Consider the following 21,088-nt stretch of genomic DNA (forward strand, 5'->3'; position numbering starts at 1 on the left):
CCCCTCCCCTGCCACCTCATAGGCAGCACAGTTCTTCCTCGTTTCCACACTTGAAACCTCAGTGTGGAGCAGGCAGTGTGGAGCAGTTCCTGGGGTGGGGAGAGGAGGAGATGGCGGAAGTGTTGTTACAATGCTTCCTAGGTGCATGCAGCCTCCCCACTTCCACTCAGATGTCCCCCTGCCGCAAATGCAGGGTGGCCAGAGCACAGAGGAGAGGATCCCTTCCATGCTTCACCCACTCTGGGTTGAATGGTCAGCCACCTCTGAGTTCGGAGGCAGCTGACTATCCTGATAGGATTGCACCCTTATATTTTTTAACTCAAAGGGTGAGATAATTTTGAAGGCTGAGGGAATAGACAGATAGATTGCTGTTGAAGAGGTGATAGGGAAGGAAAGGAAAAGGGTGTGCTTGAATCCTGTGCAATCTTTCTCAGATGTAAGGGTTTTGTAAGGACTGGCGTGCTATGGTCCATGGGGTCACAAAGAGTCAGACATGACTCAATGACTGAACAACAACAATTGTTTGCAATGATCTGTGGGAAAGTTCATGAAACAGACTCTGTTGAATGAAGAGTTAATATCCATAGGAGAGGCCAGCTGCTTCCTAGGGGGGCATGTGAAGAAGAACCCTTTCTTGTTGTTGGCTGTTACTGTTAAGATGGCTGACTGTAATCAAGAGGCCATAGGCCTCCACTACTTTATACTCATATAAATAGTTTAAATTAATTCCCATGATGTGTATATTGTAAGCCAAAGAACACGTCTCATCCTCTATTTCAGCAGGATTGTTTGTTGTTGTTCAGTCGTTAAGTCGTGTCCGACTCTTTGTGACCCCATGGACCATAGCACTCCAGGCCTTCCTGTCCTGCGCTCTCTCCCGGAGTGTGCGCAAGTTCATATTCATTGCATCGGTGATGCTATCTAGCCATCTCATCCTCTGCCATCCCCTTCTCCTTTTGCCTTCAATCTTTCCCAGCATCACGGTCTTTTCCAGGGAGTTTTCTCTTCGCATTAGGTGGCCAAAATATTTGAGCTTCAGCTTCAGGATCTGTCCTTCCAATGAGCACTCAGGGTTGATTTCCTTTAGGATTGACTGATTTGACCTCCTTGCAATCCAGGGGACTCGTAAGAGTCTTCTCCAGCACCACAGTTTGAAAGCATCAGTTCTTCTGCACTCAGCCTTCCTTATAGTCCAGCTCTCACAGCCATACATTACTACTGGGAAAACCATAGCTTTGATTATACGGACCTTTGTCGGCACACCAATAGTGACATGGGAGAGATGTGTAAACATGGAGGGAGGATCTTGATTCTGTTAGCCTTGGTCTCATTCCACCTTAAGTATGCTTCTCAGAGAAGGATCAATGAAATTTCCAACATATAATTACACAATTACCCAAATGATTTACAGTTCAATTCTATAAATATTTTCTGCAAAGCAAGTCCCTCTATTTTCAGTGGAGCTACTTTGAGGAGAGTGTGCATAGGATTCCAGCCCAAATCTATAATTTTCTTTTCAAGAGATCTGTTATTCATTTGCCTACCTTCCTTTACTGTGATGATGTTTGAGGTTTATTAACAGGGTCATATGCAGATTATGGCAAGGAGCTTATTGCAGGCCATTACCCAGCCCCTACCACATCCCGGACTGATGAGACATTTGATCAGAAAGGTTCAGTTTCCACTCTTTGAGAGAACATGAGACACTTAGGCTGTGTTCACTATTATTCTACTACAGCCACAAAATCTGTCCACCAAGGATAGAAACTCTTCTCTACATTATCAGTTGAATGTATGGAGGTTAGGAAAAGCATCTTGATTCCTTCTCCACAGGTACCTTGAATATGTAAAAAGGGCCCCAAAGTCCTGTCCCTGTAATGCAGTACCATAAAAACTTCTGGTCAGATTTGTGCAACCAACAAAACCACCTAGTATATGTATAAGAGAACCAGAAAAAATTGGGTAGACATCACCATAGTCTGGAACAGATTTTCTAGATGCCATCTTCCAAAATGGCTGCTGCCAAATTTGAACTTCATCTATTTCAGATCCTAGAACACTTACAGATGCCATTCTGGTGTCTAAATATATGTTTTTTGGGTTAAGAAATTCAATTACAAGGTTCTTAAATTCATATGGACAGAGTTCCTGGGAAGGCAGTGGACTCTCCTTCATTAGAGGAGTTTAAGCAGAGGCTGGACAGCCACCCATCAGGGATGTTGGAGCAATAGATTAACTACATTGTCAGGTGGATGACCTTTGATTTCCCTTCCAACTCTAGGATTCCATCCTTCTTCCTTAAAGTAAACTTTGTGGGTGTACATTTGAAGAGAACCCCCAATTTTACTTCAGAACTGTGTCTCAGTTATCACATCTTCTGGAAATACTGGTATGACTGAAACAATTATTTAAGTTGGACAAATGGCCAATTTAGGCTGTGTACACAGAGATGCTTTGCATCGGTGCTGAGCCTGCTGTAAATGCATTCTTTCCCATTTAGATACGTGGGCAGTCTTTTCCCCGGAGCAGATTAGGGCGGAACATGCTTTTATGATTTTCTATGAAAGCTGGCTTTGTACTTGGTAGATTAGCTGCCCTTTGTGTTGATTAGTTATCTACATCCCTTTCTTTATGGAACAGGGGTTTGCAGAGTGCTAATCAGTCAGAATTTGCATTAGTCACAAAGTCAAAGCCTTCCCATGTCCAAAAAGGTTTTAATTTTTTTAGTGTAAAAATACCCCCTCCTTCAAATGCAAAACAACTGAGATCAGCTAACCATGCCAGTTAATCGTCATCATCATCTTCCTCATCATTATCATCATCATCAATATTGTTAGAATATGTTTTTCCCTTCTTGAAGAATGGAGGGGATCAATAGGAAGATGCAATCAGGATTTGATCTGCAGGTTATGCATGTATCTTTACAGAAGTGAAACAGATATTGGTGGGCTAGGACCACTACTAACTACACAGCCAAAGACCCTATACCCACTCCTGTCCACAGGTACATCTGTACACAACCTTACTCATACAGGGACTAGAATAATTATGGGGGTAGTCTGGTCACTTTGAAGCTTTTCCCAAATGGTGGGAGGCCATGAGTTTTCCCCAAACTGGTGCCCACCCACCAAGATGTGTTGGACAACAGCTATCAGCATCATTGAATTTGTAGTGCAACACATGCGGAGGTCACCAGATTGGGGAAGGCTGTCTGAGGAACTGTAGAGCACAATGGGAAGGAAAGGTCTTTAGTTGTAGAATTGTGTAAGAAGCTGTCGAAATCTGTGGGCAGCTGCCCCATGTGGTGAGTCACTGAACTGCAGGAGGCAGCTTCTCAGTGAACTTTTGTTGGACCTGGGATCGACTCCATCTGCCAACGCTGGCCACTGGATCCTCCTGGAGAGCAAAGAACTATAAAAGGGCTTCTTGTTCCTGTGGAGCCTTGCTTGAGCAACAAGGTCTTCCTGGGCTCTGGCATGTTCTTGTACCCTTGCTTGTTCTTCTGTCCTGACTCCTCAGTCTCGCTTCCTGGTTTGTTCCGACTTACCCTTGGTCCAGACTTCTGGCTTGCCCCACAACTCCTGGTTTCTGGCTCACCTGACTGCTCTCCACAGCTGAGCAACGGGGGATTGTCACCATGCAAATAGGATACTGATAGGTCATCCGAGATTCAGGCAACCTGTGAATCAAGGTTAGTCCCAGGGTGCACTGCACCACGCTCAATAGGCCCCCCTGGCCTGAAAGAGTTTAGAGAGGCAAACTGAGAATTCTCCTAAGCTGCATTTGATCTTCTTGGATGCTCTGTTTACAGTGGAAATGAAAGTACTGTTGGGCCAATGGACCCTCTGCCGCTCTTGGAGCCTGGGCAAATTCCCAACCTTGCAACCCTCTGGAACCAGCTTTGCTGTGACTGACCCCTGAAACCAACATCGCTGCTAATAATTTCCTACAAGGCTTTTATGGAGCTTGCGTGGTAGAAAACCACTACAGAACTGTCTTCCATTTTACTTTCATATCCCATGTGGAAAGGAATAAAGATAATAATGAGCCATGAGAGACAATCTCCTTAAGCCTTTAAAGCCCTGAGTCTAAGGCAGCTCTTGCTTGTGACTGCTGGTGCTATTCCTCCTGATTCTTCTCTCCACATTTTGTCTGAGCAGAAGCAACTTTTTCATTTCTTGTTGAAGAGCTAGCATAGTGTGATGGTGAAGAGTCTGGGGAAGAGCTGAAGTACGTCAGGCAAAGTATAGGAGAATAACATTGCTTTGGAGGGGACACTTGGTGGGTGAGTTTTCTCTTCACTTCCATATCCAGTCCATTGCCACATTTGGTGGAAGCCAGGAAGTCTGCCCCTATTCCTTTCCAAAGTGAAGGCTTCCGATATTTATATGGCCAAACAAGCACCAAATCTGTTGGATACATGGGATACGGTATGGTCAGAAAGAACTGTGGGTGGGAGGGGCACTTGGGGTGGGATGATGGAGTAGTTGGGACTTAAGGACTCAGTCTTTAGATCTTGCTTAAAGAGATGAAGGAAGGACAGGAAAGAAAGAAGAAACAAATGTGGCTAATGTGGGATCTATGGTGAAGGAGTATCCTGCTGAAATGGACATACAGCACACTAGAAATTGTGACACAGGACACACTATATTGTGTGAGCCAATGCTTGGGTGGTCCTGTGTTGGAAGCAAAACAGGATGCTAAAATCTTGTGGTCAGGGCTGGGCATATTCCAAGAATATTCTATACACCGGGAAGAGTTGAATTCTGCACTTTGTGCCAGTCAAATACATGTAAATCTATTTGAGTATTTGGCATAAAGTTTTGCCGAATACTCGGCATAATGTTCAGCATAACTACTGGTAGTTATGGGGAGAAGTGAACTGTTGGAATACTGTGTACAATTCTGGTCACTACACCTAAAAAAGGAAGATTGTAGAGTTGGAAAAAATGCAGAAAAGGCCAACTAAAATGATCACTGGGCTGGAGCAACTCCCCTGTGAGGAAAAGTTACAACATCTGAGACTGTTACACAGTTACCTAGGAGTAAATCCCATTGAACTTGTTTCTGAGTGGATGTGCACAGGATTGCACAGTAAGAGGAAAAAAGCAGATTTCATTCATTCTACTGCCCCGCGCTCATAGGGTGGGATCCAGATTTATGCTGGATCAACTGCGCTGGAGGAGGTGGACTTCCTTTCCCTCCCCTTTCCCACAGCAGCTCCTCCAGCCTCCTGAAAATGCTATATAGTGAGTCCGGAGAGCCTGCTGAACGGGGGATCCCCAAAAACTGGGCAGAGGGACATTACAAAAGAAGAGCCCATCCTCTTGCAGAAGGCAGATTCTGGATCCAGCCCATACTCCATTAAGTGCCCATGGATGGGAGTGGTTTTGCATGCAGAGTCTATGTAGAATCTATGCTTTGCATGAAGAAGGCCCACGCTCAACAGCATTTCACAGGAAGAACATAAGAACACAAGAAGAGCCCTGCCGGGTCAAACCAAGGGTCCATCTAGTCCAGCATTCTGTTCACACAGCGGCCAACCAGTTGTTGGCACAGAAACCACTAGCAGGGCATGAGAGCAGCACCCCCTCCTACCCATGTTCCCCAGCAGCTGGTGTACAGAGGCATATTGCCTCTGATATTGGAGGTAGAATAAAGCCATCAGGACTTGTTCAGTCGTTCGCTCATGTCCGACTCTTCATGACCCATGGACCATAGCACGCCAGGCCTTCCTGTCCTGCGCTCTCTCCCGGAGTGTGCGCAAGTTCATATTCATTGCATCGGTGATGCTATCTAGCCATCTCATCCTCTGCCATCCCCATCTCCTTTTGCCTTCAATCTTTCCCAGCATCAGGGTCTTTTCCAGGGAGTTTTCTCTTCACATTAGGTGGCCAAAATATTTCAGCTTCAGCTTCAGTATCTGTCCTTCCAATGAGCACTCAGGGTTGATTTCCTTTAGGATTGACTGATTTGACCTCCTTGCAGTCCAGGGGACTCGTAAAAGTCTTCTCCAGCACCACAGTTTGAAAGCAACAATTCTTCGGTGCTCAGTCTTCCTTATAGTCCAGCTTTCACAGCCATACGTTGCTACTGGGAAAACCATAGCTTTGATTATACGGACCTTTGTCAAAGACAAGTTGATGTCTCTGCTTCTTACTATGCTGTCTAGGTTTGCCACAGCTTTCCTCCCAAGGAGCAAGCTTCTTTTAATTTCATGGCTACAGTCACCGTCTGTGGTGATCTTGGAGCCCAAGAAAATAAAATCTGTCACTGCTTCCATTTCTTCCCCTTCTATATGCCAGGAAGTGATGGGGCCAGATGCCATGATAAGAGTTTTGTTAATGTTGAGTTTCAAACCAGCTTTTGCACTCTCCTCTTTCACCCTCAACAAGAGGCTCTTGAGATCCTCTTCGCTTTCTGCCATTAGAGTGGTACCCTCTGCATATCTGAGGTTGTTGATAATTCTCCCGGCAGTCTTAATTCCGACCTGTGATTCATCCAACCTGGCGTTTCTCATGATGTACTCTGCATATAAGTTAAATAAACAAGGTGACAATATACAGCCTTGTTGTACTCCTTTCCCAACTTTGAACCGATCGGTTGTTCCATGTCCAGTTCTTATTGATGCTTCTTGACCCTCGTACAGATTTCTCAGGAGACAGGTCAGGTGGTCTGGTACTCCCATCTCTTTCAGAATTTGCCAGAGTTTGTTGTGATCCACACAATCAAAGGCTTTAGCGTAGTCAATGAAGCAGAAATAGACATTTTTCTGGAATTCTCTTGCTTTCTCCATGATGCAGCGAATATTGGCGATTTGATCTCTAGTTCCTCTGCCTCCCCAGAACCCAGCTTGTACTTCTGGTAGTTCTCAGTTCACATACTGCTGAAGCCTAGCTTGTAGGATTTTGAGCATAACCTTATTGGCTTGTGAAATGAGCACAATTGTACAGTAATTCAAACACTCTTTGGCATTGCCCTGCTTTGGAACTGGAATGTAAACTGACCTTTTCCAGTCTTGTGGCCACTGTTGAGTGTTCCAAATTTGTTGGCATATTGAGTGCAGCACTTTAACAGCATCATCTTTTAGGATTTTAAATAGCTGAGCTGGAATACTAGCTTTGTTGTTAGTAATGCTTCCTGAGGCCCACTTGACTTCACTCTCTAGGATGTCCGGCTGAAGTTCAGTGACCGCACTATCATGGCTATCAGGGACATTCAGATCTTTCCTGTATAGTTCTTCTGTGTATTCTTGCCACCTCTTCTTAATCTCCTCTGCTTCTGTTAGGTCCCTGCCTTCTTTGTCCTTTATCATGCCCGTCTTTGCACAAAACGTTCCCTTGAGATCTCTCATTTTCTTGAAGAGATCTCTAGTCTTTCCCATTCTACTGTTTTCCTCAATTTCTTTGCATTGTTCATTTAAGAAGGCCTTCTTGTCTCTCCTTGCTATTCTCTGGAACTCTGCATTCAGTTGGATATATCTTCCCCTTTCTCCCTTGCTTTTCACTTCCCTTCTTTCCTCAGCTACTTGTAAAGCCTCATCAGACAGCCACTTTGCTTTCTTGCATTTCTTTTTCTTTGGGATGGATTGAGTTGCTGCCTCCTGAACAATGTTACGGACCTCCGTCCATAGTTCCTCAGGCTCTCTGTCTATCAGGTCTAATCCCTGAAATCTATTCCTCACCTCCAGTGTATATTCATAAGGGATATGATTTAGGTCATACCTGAATCGTTTAGTAGTTTTCCCTACGTTCTTCAATTTAAGCCGAAATTTTGCAACAAGAAGCTCATGATCTGAGCCACAGTCAGCTCCAGGTCTTGTTTTCACTGACTGTATAGAGCTTCTCCATCTTTGGCTGCAAAGGACATAATCAATCTGATTTCGATATTGACCATCTGGTGATGTCCATGTGTAGAGTCGCCTCTTGTGCTGTTGGAAAAGAGTGTTTGCTATGATCAGCGTGTTCTCTTGACAAAACTCTATTAGCCTTTGTCCTGCTTCATTTTGTACACCAAGGCCATGCTTGCCTGTTATCCCGGTGATTTCTTGACTTCCTGCTTTAGCATTCCAATCCCCTATGATGAAGAGGACATCTTTTTTTGGTGTTCGTTCTAGAAGGTGTTGTAGGTCTTCACAGAACCGATCCACCTCAGCTTCTTCGGCCTCAGTGGTTGGGGCATAGACTTGAATTACTGTGATGTTGAATGGTTTGCCTTGGATTTGTACTGAGATCATTCTATCGTTTTTGAGATTGTACCCCAATACTGCTTTTCCCACCCTTTTGTTGACTATGAGTGCTACTCCATTTCTTCAAAGGGATTCTTGCCCACAATAGTAGATATGATGGTCACCTGAATTAAATTTGCCCATGCTTGTCCATTTTAGTTTGCTGATTCCCAAGATGTCGATGTTCAATCTTGCCATCTCATGTTTGACCACCTCCAGCTTACCTTGATTTATTGATCTTACATTCCAGGTTCCTAAACAATATTGTTCTTTACAGCATCGGATTTTCTTTTCACCACCAGACACATCCACAGCTGAGTGTCCTTTCAGCTTTGGCCCAGCCGCTTCACTCTTTCTGGCACTACTTGGAAATTCCCTCTGCTCTTCCCCAGTAGTATATTGGACACCTTCCAACATGAGGGGCTCATCTTCCGGCATCATATCTTTTAGCCTTGTGATACATTTCATGGGGTTTTCTTGGCAAGAATACTGGAGTGGGTTCTCATTTCCTTCTCCAGTGGACCACATTTTGTCAGAACTCTGCGCCATGACCTGTCCATCTTGGGTGGCCCTGCACGGCATAGCTTATGGCTTCACTGAATTACGTAAGCCTCTTTGCCACAACAAGGCAGTGATCCATGAAGGGGCCAACAGGACTAGTAGCCATTTATTGCCATCTCCTCCAGTATTTAAACCCCCCTTTTAAAGTCATCCAAATTTGTGGCCATCAGTACCTCTTGTGGTAGCAAATTCTATAGCTTGACTATGTGCTGTGTGAAGTACTTCATGAATCTCCCACCAATCAGCTTCATGGGATGATCTTCGGTTCTAGTATTATGAGAGAGGGAGCAAAATGTCTCCCTATCCACATTCTCCACACCATGCATAATTTTGCAGACCTCCATCATGTCTCCCCTTACTCACCTTTTTTCCCCAAGCTAAACAATCCCAGCTGTTGCAACCTTTCCTCATAGGGGAGATGCTCCACCCCCTTGATCATTTTAGTTGCCCTTTTCTGCAAAGTCAGCTACTTAATTTCTCATCCAAATAATCTCAAATAAAATTCATTCTTTGATTAATTTGCACCTGACCCAGATCATCCTAAACCAATGAAAAAAAGGGCTTTTAAAGAATCTTTCTGGCCATGCAGGGAATTATTTGGGGTGGGGTGGGGATTGCAGCATGTAGGAAGAGGAGAGTTGACCCTTCCTCAGCTGCAATCCCTCTTGAAAAATTTCCCCTGCATTGCAATTAAGCTGAGAAAATAATGTTCCACTTGTACCAGTGGACACTCAGGGCTGTGTGGAATAGATCCAGGCCCCCTTGGAAATAGGTTTAGGGCCAGGGGGCGGGGTGCATGGCCCAGGGCTAGCGACACCCAGGGTTGGGAATCTGCCTGAGTCCTTGGAGGTCCACTCTCAGCCAGAGTCAATAATAAAGAACTAGATGGCCAACGGCACATTCACATGTTTCTGTAACCTTTGTAGGTCCAAGCTATTGCCATGCATCTCACAAACGGAGACTTGGAAAACTATACAGCTGTCACTGAATTCCTCCTGCTGGGATTTGGGAATCTGGGGGATCTGGATTATCTCCTTTTTCTGCTCTTCCTAGTGATCTACATTGCAACCATGATCGGGAACATGCTCATCATTGGGCTGGTGGTGTCGGATCACAGCCTTCATACTCCCATGTATTTCTTCCTGGGGAATTTGTCCTGCTTGGAGATCTGCTACAGTTCCAACATTGTACCCAAGATGCTTGCTGGCCTCCTCCACCATGGCGCTGCCATTTCTGTGGCTGGCTGCATGACACAATTTTCTTTTTTTGGTTTCCTGGCAGTAGCTGAGTGTTATCCCTTGGCAGCAATGTCTTACGATAGGTATGTAGCAATATGCAAGCCATTGCTCTTTGCAACTCTTATGGATAGCAAGGTTTGTTTCCAACTGGCAGCTGGGTCCTGGATAAGCAGCTTGCTGGTTATTACCCTAACGATCTATTTGATGCAGCAGCTAACCTTCTGTGGTCCTAATAAAATTGATCATGTCTTTTGTGACTACAGGCCATTGTTAAAGTTGTCATGCAGCGACACCCACACAATGGAGCTGATAACGACCCTTCTGGCAGGCCTATGCTCTCTGCCACCCTTTGTTTTAACTCTGGCATCCTACAGTTGTATCATATTAGCCATTCTGAGAATCCCATCTACTGTCGGGAGGCAAAAGGCCTTCTTTACCTGCTCCTCTCACCTCACAGTGGTGTCCATTTTCTATGGCACCATAATTATTGTCTATCTCTTACCAAGAACAGAGGCACTGCGAGATGTGAACAAGATCTTCTCTCTCTTTTACATCGTCTTGACTCCCCTGCTCAACCCCCTCATATACAGCCTGCGAAACAGGGAAGTAAAGACTGCCTTGAGAAAAGTCCTTCTTAAATTCTTTGCTTACAGAACTATACTTTAACAAGTTCTTAATTGTTATTTATTATTACATTTCTATACTGCCTAATAGCCAAAACTCTCTGGGTGGTTCACAGCAGTTATAACCATAAAATGCAACACACAAAAAATAACATTAAAAAGTTTGACAGTTTAAAACTATAATAAAAATAAATATGAAAATGAAACCTAGCAGCAGTGCAAAGATTCAGAATGCAGACACATATTTAAAACAACAGAAACCAAAAAACTAAAATGCCTGGGAAAATGAGGTCTTCACGTTGCGATGGAAAGAGCACAATGTAGGTGCCAGGCAAGCCTCTCTGGAGAGCTCATTTCACAGCTGGGGTGCCACAAGAGAAAACGCCCTTTTCTTAGTAGCCACCCACTTCCCTTCCTTTGGCAGGGGTTCCTGGGAAGGATTGCTGAAGACGATCTTGGGGTCTGGGCATGCATACACGGGAGCAGACAATGTTCAGTTACTTCGACTTGTCTTTCACGCTAAAAGTGACGGGTTACCTTGGGGATCACCTCACCCCTTAACTCTTTGCCTGATCTTTGCTGTCATCAGAGGAAGCACTCCGGATGGTTTGCCTCAGGAGCACTTGCAGTAGAGCACTGAATAGTGGACCCCCCACCCCTGGAACAGTCCACCAACTGTCATTAGACAGCCCCCACAGTTCTGATTGTTGGACATCTTCTCAAGACCAATCTCTTCATCCAGCCTTTCCATGACGTGTGACCTAGGCAGCTATGGTCTGTAGCCAACAGTAGAGTGAGCAGTTTTATTGCTGATTCGTATTTTTAATTATTGTGTAGTTTTATTGCTATATTGTATTGTTGTTTTGATGGTGTATGACACTTCGTGTTCACTGCTTTGAAAGTTTGTGGGAAATGGTAAATAAATCCGATTAAATAAATATAATGAAACAGGGGCAGGCATCCTTTTCAGGGTCACACTCCCACATGGGAAAGTAGTCAGGGGTGGCATACTGCCTGTGGTGGGTGTAGCCAAAGGCAAGGGTGGGCCAAGACACCTCTTCTCTTCTCTTCTCTTCTCTTCTCTTCTCTTCTCTTCTCTTCTCTTCTCTCTTTCTCTGCTTTCATTCACTAGGCTTCCAAAGGAAAATGATACCTTTTGGAGTCTAAGGGTGCTTCCAGGTGAGGCATTTATCATGCCCAAACCCTGCCTCATTCACATCATTTTACAGGGGGTTTAGACAACATCCTCCTCTATCCATAACCATCCCATGTTTTCCCAATGCTTCTCCTGCCTTTTTTATTAACATAGAAAATCCATTAAGGAATAAAAGACATAGTAGCTGCACAATGCTTTCTCATTGGTAGTGCTAGGAGTCCTCTATCTGGAAAAAACCCCCCCCCCAAAAGATACAATTTTCATTTGGAAAGCTAATTTTTGGAGAAGCGTAGGGTGGAGTTTAACACACCCACATGTGAACATTTTCTGTGTTGTTGTTGTTGTTTTTAAATTAAATGTTATTTGGTATTAGTCTAGAACCTTTGAAATACAGCAATGAAACTGGATGTGCACATTCAGGACAGAATTCTGCCTTCCACATTTGAAAATGCATGCAATCCAGTGATATCTTTTTGTGAGCAGAAGAGACACGTAAGAAACATTGATTTCATTATTTATTTATTTACTTATTCATTACATCTCTACACCATCCAATAGCTAAAACGCTCTGGGCGGTTCACACATTTAACTCCTTTAACTTAATCAGGCAAAAACTGTGCTAAATGTGAAAAAGGGACTGAGGTTGGGTGAACCAGCAACGTTATTACGAAGCAAAGCCTCTCTGAACTTATCAATCTGCAACAGCATGTCCACGTTCTGTGCTTCTCAATAGTATATATCCAGTTTCTAGAAGAATGTTTACTATTTAAAATCACCCAGGAAAAGACACCAACCCCCCATTGTCTATGTACCGTGTTAGCCAATTGTTCACCAGTTGATTCCACAAAGAAGAATTGGTGAACAATTGTTACTCATTAGGTCCAGATATTGGATGAGATTAATCAGATAACTGGTGTAAGCCCTAATTTTGGTCCTCAAGTGAATGTGTTGAATAGTTTCAAAATTCACACCATTTAAATATACCAAGAAAGGGTTTAACACACCATTCTCGTCGCCAGCTTCATAGTGAAGCATCCAGAGAAATGTGTATCTTGGAAATACTGGAACATTAAGTGTTGAAGTTTCTCCAATTCATCATGGAGCAGAATATTTGGTTGGACCTGCCCATCTTTAATCCAGTCTTTATAACAAGTCCCTTCTTCATGACACGGGTGTACCTTTTCAGCCTTTCTGGAGGTGCGTTGGGAGAATGAAGAGGTTTTAGATCCAGTTGATTCAAGGCCCTCCCACGACCCACCCCCAAACATCCTTTTTTTAAATCTCTACTGCCATCAGACCAGTGGTGGCAGCAGAGCATCTCACGGTAGCCAAGAGGAGGCCTTAGGTGGTGGACTTCCTTCTGAGCCTGCAGAGAGGGAGGTCCATGGACAGAAAAGCAGGTCTGCTACACCTGGCGGCCGCTCTGCCACTCTCCCTGAGCCTGGGATTGCTCCCTAACTTGATCTATAATGCTGCCATTTGTTTACAAGTCTTTCTTAAGGGGAACTTGAAATTGTTTGCAACATAACATTTATTTTCGGCGGAGTGTCCATTTTACCTGGGCGGATCCTTCCAAACGATAATTTCAAAGTTGTCCATTTATCCATCTCTGCTTTTAACTTTTTCTTTTAATTCCCCATGATCTAATTTGTTTAAATCCTCTGTTTTATTTCTACAATAATTCCTAAACATCATATGGATTTGTTCTCCATATGGAATCATATGGAATCACAAAATCATATGGAATCACCAATCTGAATCTGGGCATTTTCTTCTTTTGATATCAAGAAGGTTAAAAGTAAAGTCCAATAGGAGAATTGAAGGGTTGTGTCTGGTATTCAGTTTTCATATATCAGGAATGAGGAATTCAATAACTCAGGGTCCTCCAGATGAGGCTTTTATTCTGCTATTGCCCTGTCTCATTCGCAGAATGTTGGGTTTTTCCCCCCAGACATCATGTTCCATTGATAGCCTTCCTGTGTTTTTCCACCATTCCTTCCATCTTTTTTCTTACCACAGAAAATCTGTTAAGGAAGGAAAGACAGAATAGCTGCACAATGTCTCTTGATTATTAGCTCTAGCAGCCAATTCTCTGGAAGCATGCTGGACAATTCACAAAATGGATGCAACATTAGGATCTGGTGTTCAATGAGAGGATGATTTCATTTGAAGAAATTGTCTAGAAAATGTTGCATAACAGGCCCCCCCCCCATTTTCAGATTAGACCCCTTGTAATGGGGTTGATACATAATGGGATATGGAGACACCTACCTAAATTAGAAAACTTATTGCTGTAAGGAAAATAAACAGGGTTTTGCCTCAGTTATATTTTCCTTAGAATTAGTCCATGTGTGGACAGAGCAATGTAAGTGACTATGGCAATTTCACCTGCAGTCATGGAATGGAACTTGATTTTCCAGCTTGGGATACATGTCCAATGTGTTCATACTTAAAGAAAGCTCCAGTAATCCCCCAGCCATAGCTGGCTTCGGGACTGTGGGAGTCCAACACATCTGAAGGGTGCCATGTTGGTGAAGGCTGCCCTAGATTATGCACTTTATTGCTCTATGTTGTCAGAATAACAGGATAAAGAGAGCAGCTCAGGAAGATGGCAGCACTGGTGTCTTTTGGTGACTCTCTTTGGGACACAACTTGTTTTTATGAAAGTCATGAAGAGAGTGGGTGAAATGATTCTCATCAGGATGCATCTGCATTAGCCCCATTTCTGCATGTTCAAGCCAACACCAGATCCTGATGTGCAGAAAACCAGAACTAGGCAGGACAGCCCTCCAAAGAAACAATGGGTTCAAACTGATGATTTGAGGGGCCTTCTGGCAGCCCTTCAAATAGAGGACTGTTCTTTTTCAAAGAATACACCCTAGGCTGTCCTGCTAAGGCTGGATCAACGTCAACCCTGGCCAGTGATGGGGCAAATCTGTATGGCATGGTTAGCAGGGAGGCAAGGGGTCAAACACAGAGTTATCAGTCAAGAAGGGAGAAGTCCAATGAAGAGTCTGAGGCATAGCCAAAGTCAAAAGACAGGTAAGCAGTCCAACACAAATGCAGTGCAAAGAGCAGAGTCTAAGCAGGCCTCCAAAGGTCAGCAGCAAAGAGGATCAGTCAAGAAGCAAGGGTTCAAGTAGGGATGTGTGAATCAGCAAAACCTGAGTTTGCTGAAGTTCTCTGAATTCCATGTTGAAGCTCATTCCAATTCATGTCCATATCAGATTATGAGCTTTGTTTTGAATGGTTCAACCGTTCAAGGCACCAGAGTTGGTAGAAAGATGTTGTGCCTGCAGCTAGCATGTTCCAACTAAAAGCTTATATAGCCAGAGCTTCCAGAGCACCACCCAACGCTGAGCTGCAGGTTATCAGCACTTTTGCAGGAGTATCACTCATACGGAAGACCTTGATCATGAGAAGGCCTTTTCTCCTGAGTAGGGTTTTACTCATGAGGAGTCTGTCTGCTACAGATCTTGAAGCATGTGCTTCACCTCCACATGAGAGCCTGTGCCTCCACCTCCTGGAATTGGTGCACTCGAGGCTGGGTGGATGTTGAGCATCCTCCCCTGACACCTCAGAGAACACTGATTTGATGGGACCAGTGTATCTTCTCCACTAATACATTGCCAGGGCTCCTGCTAGAATCAGGGTTTCCCACAGGGTCTGTACACTCTGATGAGTCAGGCACTTCATCTGGTGGGTCATCTTGGCATATGTCAGGGTCAGGTACGACACCAAGGCTCTTCTAGTTGTATGTCCAGGTACTCATGTGGTGAAAATATGTGTGTGAGCCCTTCCTCTGGAACCCTCCCCTCCCCCTCCAGAAGACCCATTTGGCTCCTTCACTGCTTGTGTTGAGGAGGCAGTTAAGATGTTTCTTTTGTAATCATGCCTTTGAGCCCTGCTCAATATTTTGGCTGGCGTGAGTTCTGTTGTTTTCTATTGCTTGTTCTGTTGCTTTACTTTTTTAGTGTATGCTGCTCTGATCTCCTTAGTGGGAAGAAAGGAGAAATTATTTAAGTAAAATAAAGGCATAAAATAAATTAGCTGTTCCTTTTGACATTCACCTCCCCCTTATATAGTTTGGAGGTGGTGCTTCTTCCTTTTCTTCTGCCTAAACATGACCCCTTGTCTTGGTGACCACATAGTCCAGGGTATGCCCCCCCCCCACTATCTTCCAAGTTGCACTTTGTCCTATAAATATCTCTGATGATCAGACTTGTTTGCATCCGCACAGTACTTGAATCTGGGTCATTCTGTATTTTGACAAAAGGATGAAACTGGTTTGAGATACCTAGACTATTTTATAAGGAAAACTAGTTTCCTTCCTATTGATTTCTTGAATGCAGCTTTTATCTCTGTATTCCTCAGGCTGTAAATTATTGGGTTGAATGTTGGAGTCACTACTGTGTAGAGGAGGGAAAGGATCCTGTCACTGTCCAGGGAATAGAATGATTTGGGTCTAATGTAGATGAAAATGGTGGTTCCATAGAAAAGTGAGACAACAATCAGATGCGAGGAACAGGTGGAGAATGCTTTGTGTCTGTTCTTGGCCACAGGCATCATTAGGATGGTGGAAATGATGAGGACGTAGGACAAGAGGATGAGCAAAAAGGGTACCAGGATAAAGAATACTGTTACAGTGGCAACTGCCACTTCATTCTTGAAGGTGTCTGTAGTGGTCAGTCTCAAAACGGGTAGAACATCGCAGAAGAAATGGCTGATGGTATTAGACCCACAGAAGGGAAGGGTAAATATTGAAACAGACTGCCCCAAAGCCACCAAAATACCAAGAGCCCATGAGATGGCAGCCAACTGGGCACATTCCCTGGGGCTCATGATGCGTGAATATTGTAGGGGTGTACATATGGCAAAGTAGCGATCAAATGCCATGACACAGAGGAGGCAACACTCTGTGATGCCAAAGAGGATGAAGAAATACATCTGAATTCCACAGCCCCAAAAGGATATGGTGAGAGTCTCTGATAATAAATGCTCTAGCATCTTAGGGATGATGGATGAGGTGTAGCCAATTTCCAAGAAGGACAAGTTCTGGAGAAAGAAGTACATTGGCGTGTGTAGGGTAGGATTGGCAATGGTGATGATCAATATCATGCTGTTCCCAGTCAATGCCACCATGTAGAGTATTAGTATCAGCCAAAACAAAAGGACTTGTATGTTCTGGAAATCAGAGAAGCCTAGAAGAATGATTTCAGTCAAGCAGGACTGGTTGCCTCTTTTCATTATATCATCCAGATAGGTTCCTTGAGACATAATAGGGACTTCAAACAAAGAAATTAAGGTCATAATTAATTTAAGTGTCTTAAGTTTTTCAGATTGAAGATTTACATTCCAGTCCTATTGTGTCTGCTCAGAAGTAATTCCTGCTGAGTTCAAGGGGTCGTACTCCTTGGAAATTACTGTGGGGATTGCAGTTCTGCGTCGCTACATTGTCCTGCTGAATCATGCAACCTAGGATCAACTCACAGGACCCATATATCAGAATTCCTCCCCCCTGATTTCATTGTGGCTTGTCCTGAGTCAGGATAGATGAATTTGTCTGTTTCTATAACGTTCACATTTTTCCCAAGCACAAGTTCATCCCATCCTGTTTCAGCATCAGTTTGTAACCTTCTTAACATTTTCATGAAAATTCATATGCATTTTTGTATGCACAAAAATTTGGAAGCATTTTTGTATGCCATTCCCCCTAGTAGAACATTGTTTTTCCTGCAAGCAACTTCCCCAGATGTATGTATTTTATACTCTATTTCTCCCAATGTGCACATTTTTGTAGGCAATTTTCCTTAATGCACACATTTCTGCATGATTTTTTTTATTGAACAAATGCATTGTTAAATTCAGATAAGTCCAAAATGGAAGGATAATTCCCTTCTGGGTCATGTGTTGGTTGAGGAAGTGCAAATTAAGTCAATCCATATTAAAGTTCAAAGCTAACAAAATGAACTCCCATCCCTAGTCCTGTGATCTGGATACATGCTCATTTTACTTTGGCCACCAATTAATAGATTTTGTAGGTGAGTTCAGGAATTTTGCTAATGATAAGAAGGAACCCAAACTATAGCAGCACTGCTTGTTCCAAGACACCTTTGATCCTTTCCCTTTCAAATGTAAAGCTCTCCTTGCACCATTTCCCCTGGGGTTGGCTGAATCTCAAAATACATCCAAGACGAGTTGAGACTAAAACCGCCTAGTTGGGCATGGGTGCCCATTGTTTCTCATCAATGATCAGGCCATTGCCCTCTGTGGAAGACTACTCTTCCCCATTCACCCAACACAACAACCCAGTTTGCATGATACATTTGGCTCACTGTGGATTATTTCACCATGCTGGGTGTGTGTGGCTGCAGTATGAATATGCACACACCAAAGGGGTTGTGGTCTGTCATCCGAACTTGGCCATTGGGTTTATTCAAGGGTTATACAACTCTCACATAACCCTCAGTTAGTAGTAGGGTATGCAAGGGTTGTTGAACCCTTGAACAACCCATAGTAGCCAGGTTTGGATGACATGCCATAAGCTCCAGTTGGGAGTTTCATATTAACAATGGTGGCCGCATGCGTACGGCAGGCGCCATGGCTCATTGTGGTTTCAATAACTCACAGTGACTTGGGCATGTTGTGTGAACTGGACCAATGTGAGCTTTTTCAATGTGCAAACATTTCAGGCATTACCTGCAACAAGCCCCCCCCCATTAAAACTTGTAGAAGCCCTATACAGCATAAACAAAAGCCAAAAATAAACTCTCCCCCAATTTTCCATGTCAGAATCACTTAAGAACAATCCACCCTTTTATTCATGCATGCATAGAGGAAGGAAGAAAGGAAGGAAGCTAGGAAGCTAGGAAGCTAGGAACCAACCAACCAACCAACCAACCAACCAACCACAGCCTTATGTAACTTATAGTACATAGATGTTACTTGTCTGAAAATTTTCAGATGTATGCCAAACATCCACTGAATAATAACTGGAAATTCTGCAACCTTCATTGGATACTCCAAGCAATGAAGATTCTTTTGCTGTAGATGCCACTTCATTTATTCCAACCTCTGAAAAGGATACATCTCTTGATATATCTTCTTGGTTGCTTATGTTATACTAATCAGCATTGGTAGAAAAGGCATTTTTAAAGCCACTTTAGGTCTACAGGATCAGAAATTCCTTAGAGATTGGGTGGATTTTTCCCCCTTATAAAAGCCACACGACGGAGCCACTTTTAATTGGAATGGGGCTTGGTAAACAAATGACTCAGGAAGACACTGTCCTGGGGGAAAACAGGTTATTGTGCAAAATCTGTGGGCAGAGTTCCATTTTACACAGTTTTCCCTCTCCTAAGCTAGAGAAATTCTATGTGCCTATTCGAATTTTGGCTTGTGTAATTTTTACTGCCATTTTCTCAATAGAGTCAGTTGCCCACAACATTTGAATTCCGAGATGTTCCTATGCCTGTGCATTTCACTCATGGACACACTGCATCGTGGCTTCTGTAGTCTTCAGGGCGCATGAACAGTTGTTCCCTTGCAAGCATGTTCATTATGACATTGTATCGGGGCAACACTTTTTGTGGTTCAAAGGATTCCAGGGACAATTATAGTTCCTAACAATGACAGATTCATAAGGTGAAGGTGAGGAAAGGTCTGGCTGAGGGGAGCGGGGGGAGACTGCTTTGTGTGAATGAATGGCAGTGGGAAGAGGTGTAAATGGTGGTACAGGTCCCCTACCATGACACTCCTGTCTTTGCTGGCTTACTGTGACATCAGACCTGATCAGTAATCACTGCCAGATGGTACTCAACGCCCATGGGCTATGGAACATGCAGACAATACCAATAGCTGGCTTATGATAAAACTGGTACTTAAAGTTGAATTCTGTTCATTATCTAATCACTTTAAACAAAAAAATAATTTTAATATGAAGCGTCTACAATTAATTGCATGAGGGCTGGGAGAGGGAATATGCTGCATAAGAGTGAATGAGAGAAGAGTCCTTTGATTGCCCTAAGAACTCCTTGTTCCCTAATCACCACTGATCTAAATGGAACTCTTGACTACACTGATGAGGTCCAAAGTGATCAACTGAGGACTATCCTTGTGGAGAGATCACAAAGCTTTGATTAATCTCTAGAGAAATTAGATGAAGAGTTGCAAAGAACATTCTTGTAAATAGGACGGGTCCCTCTGGGAACCCACAGTATGTTCTGTATGACATTGTTCCCAGTAGGAAATGGTTAGAAAAGAAAATCAATGTCGCTGATCAAAGCTGGACCAGGGAGAAAATGGTCAGTTGCCATGCAGGGCAACAACATTATTAATGAATAACATAAAACTATATATTTAGCAAGGATCGTCACTTGGTGGAAACAAAGGATAAGACCAAAATTATACTGAGAAAGGAAATTAACTGAATGCCTCTCAAATCTTCTTTGTCAGCATGAGCATGGTAGCTTAATGAAATTGGTAATTCAGTCACCTTCTGGCTGAGAAGTGCTACCATGAATGTTACTTCATAGTTAGGGTTGATGGGAGGACGGTTCAGGAAGGAATTGCACATGAACGTTCTAAAAAACACTGACACTTGGTTCATCAGTTCAAACCTACAAAGAACTAATATTGAATCATGGAGATATTTCCCAGGTGTTAGCCACATCGGTCACCTAGGAGAACTTCGGGAAGGCACTGCAGGGTCTCGGTTCAGTACAGAAGACACTGGGCACATACAAAGAGCAGAACAAAAAGCACCCAATATTGACTCCCCTCGTATAAATCACCCCTAGACAACCTGAGGCGATGCATGACCAGGCCCTGCCAGGCTGCTAATGGTGAGTGTGAACTTCCCTGTTCCCTTGTCTGCAGGGCAGCCTCCCTCATGCAATGGACTGCTGGGAAAAGTGCGAAGATAAGTGTTAAGGAGGTTGAAATAAGCGTGGGACAAGATGCCTACGCTGTGCTCCTCTCTCTAGAAAAGTCCTAAGTGTGGATTCCTACACTTGCAGTTTATGAGTCATTACATGCCAATATTCAGTGAGAGCTATTAATCTGGGAAGTGGGGTGGGGTGGGTGTCAGCCTACTTCTGAAGAATATTGGGAAAGGTGTCTTGAATCCTGTCCTTCCTCAGAAGGTTGGGAATGTAGACATGCCAGTTTTTCACAGGCTAAAAGACCGACAACTTGCCCAAGAACCTGAATACAAGACAGAGGAAGGGCCTGAGCCCCAGAACACATACCCATACCTTTGGACCCTTAGGTTTCTGCTCAACAG

General features: G+C 43.7%; 2 protein-coding genes across 2 annotated transcripts; one reads left to right on the plus strand and one right to left on the minus strand.

The window, feature by feature from the left end:
* The first annotated feature begins 9,741 nt into the window (after positions 1-9,741).
* On the plus strand, positions 9,742-20,800 carry LOC146342296 (olfactory receptor 11A1-like). Its single transcript, XM_084807789.1, has 3 exons — positions 9,742-10,671; positions 19,321-19,373; positions 20,683-20,800. The coding sequence occupies exons 1-3, from the start codon at positions 9,859-9,861 to the stop codon at positions 20,798-20,800; spliced, it is 984 nt and encodes a 327-aa protein (XP_084663915.1). The 5' UTR covers positions 9,742-9,858.
* LOC146342297 (olfactory receptor 10C1-like) lies at positions 16,108-18,894 on the minus strand. The gene is made up of 2 exons (XM_084808487.1): positions 18,878-18,894; positions 16,108-17,044 (listed from the first exon to the last, which is right to left on the minus strand). The coding sequence occupies exons 1-2, from the start codon at positions 18,892-18,894 to the stop codon at positions 16,108-16,110; spliced, it is 954 nt and encodes a 317-aa protein (XP_084664613.1).
* Positions 20,801-21,088: the final 288 nt, after the last annotated feature.

Source organism: Heloderma suspectum, chromosome 6 (assembly GCF_057233095.1).
Source record: "Heloderma suspectum isolate Gila_16-S chromosome 6, 16-S_ref, whole genome shotgun sequence".
Taxonomy (NCBI): domain Eukaryota; kingdom Metazoa; phylum Chordata; class Lepidosauria; order Squamata; family Helodermatidae; genus Heloderma; species Heloderma suspectum.

What these genes read in the sequence shown, in the direction of transcription:
- LOC146342296 (XM_084807789.1), top strand. Translation starts at nt 9,859, where the DNA reads ATGATCGGGAACATGCTCATCATTGGGCTGGTGGTGTCGGATCACAGC. An exon ending in AAGTCCTTCTTAAATTCTTT is followed by an intron (nt 10,672 to 19,320) that starts GCTTACAGAACT and finishes TGGCTTCTGTAG; the next exon opens with TCTTCAGGGCGCATGAACAG. An exon ending in AGCATGTTCATTATGACATT is followed by an intron (nt 19,374 to 20,682) that starts GTATCGGGGCAA and finishes CCTTGTCTGCAG; the next exon opens with GGCAGCCTCCCTCATGCAAT.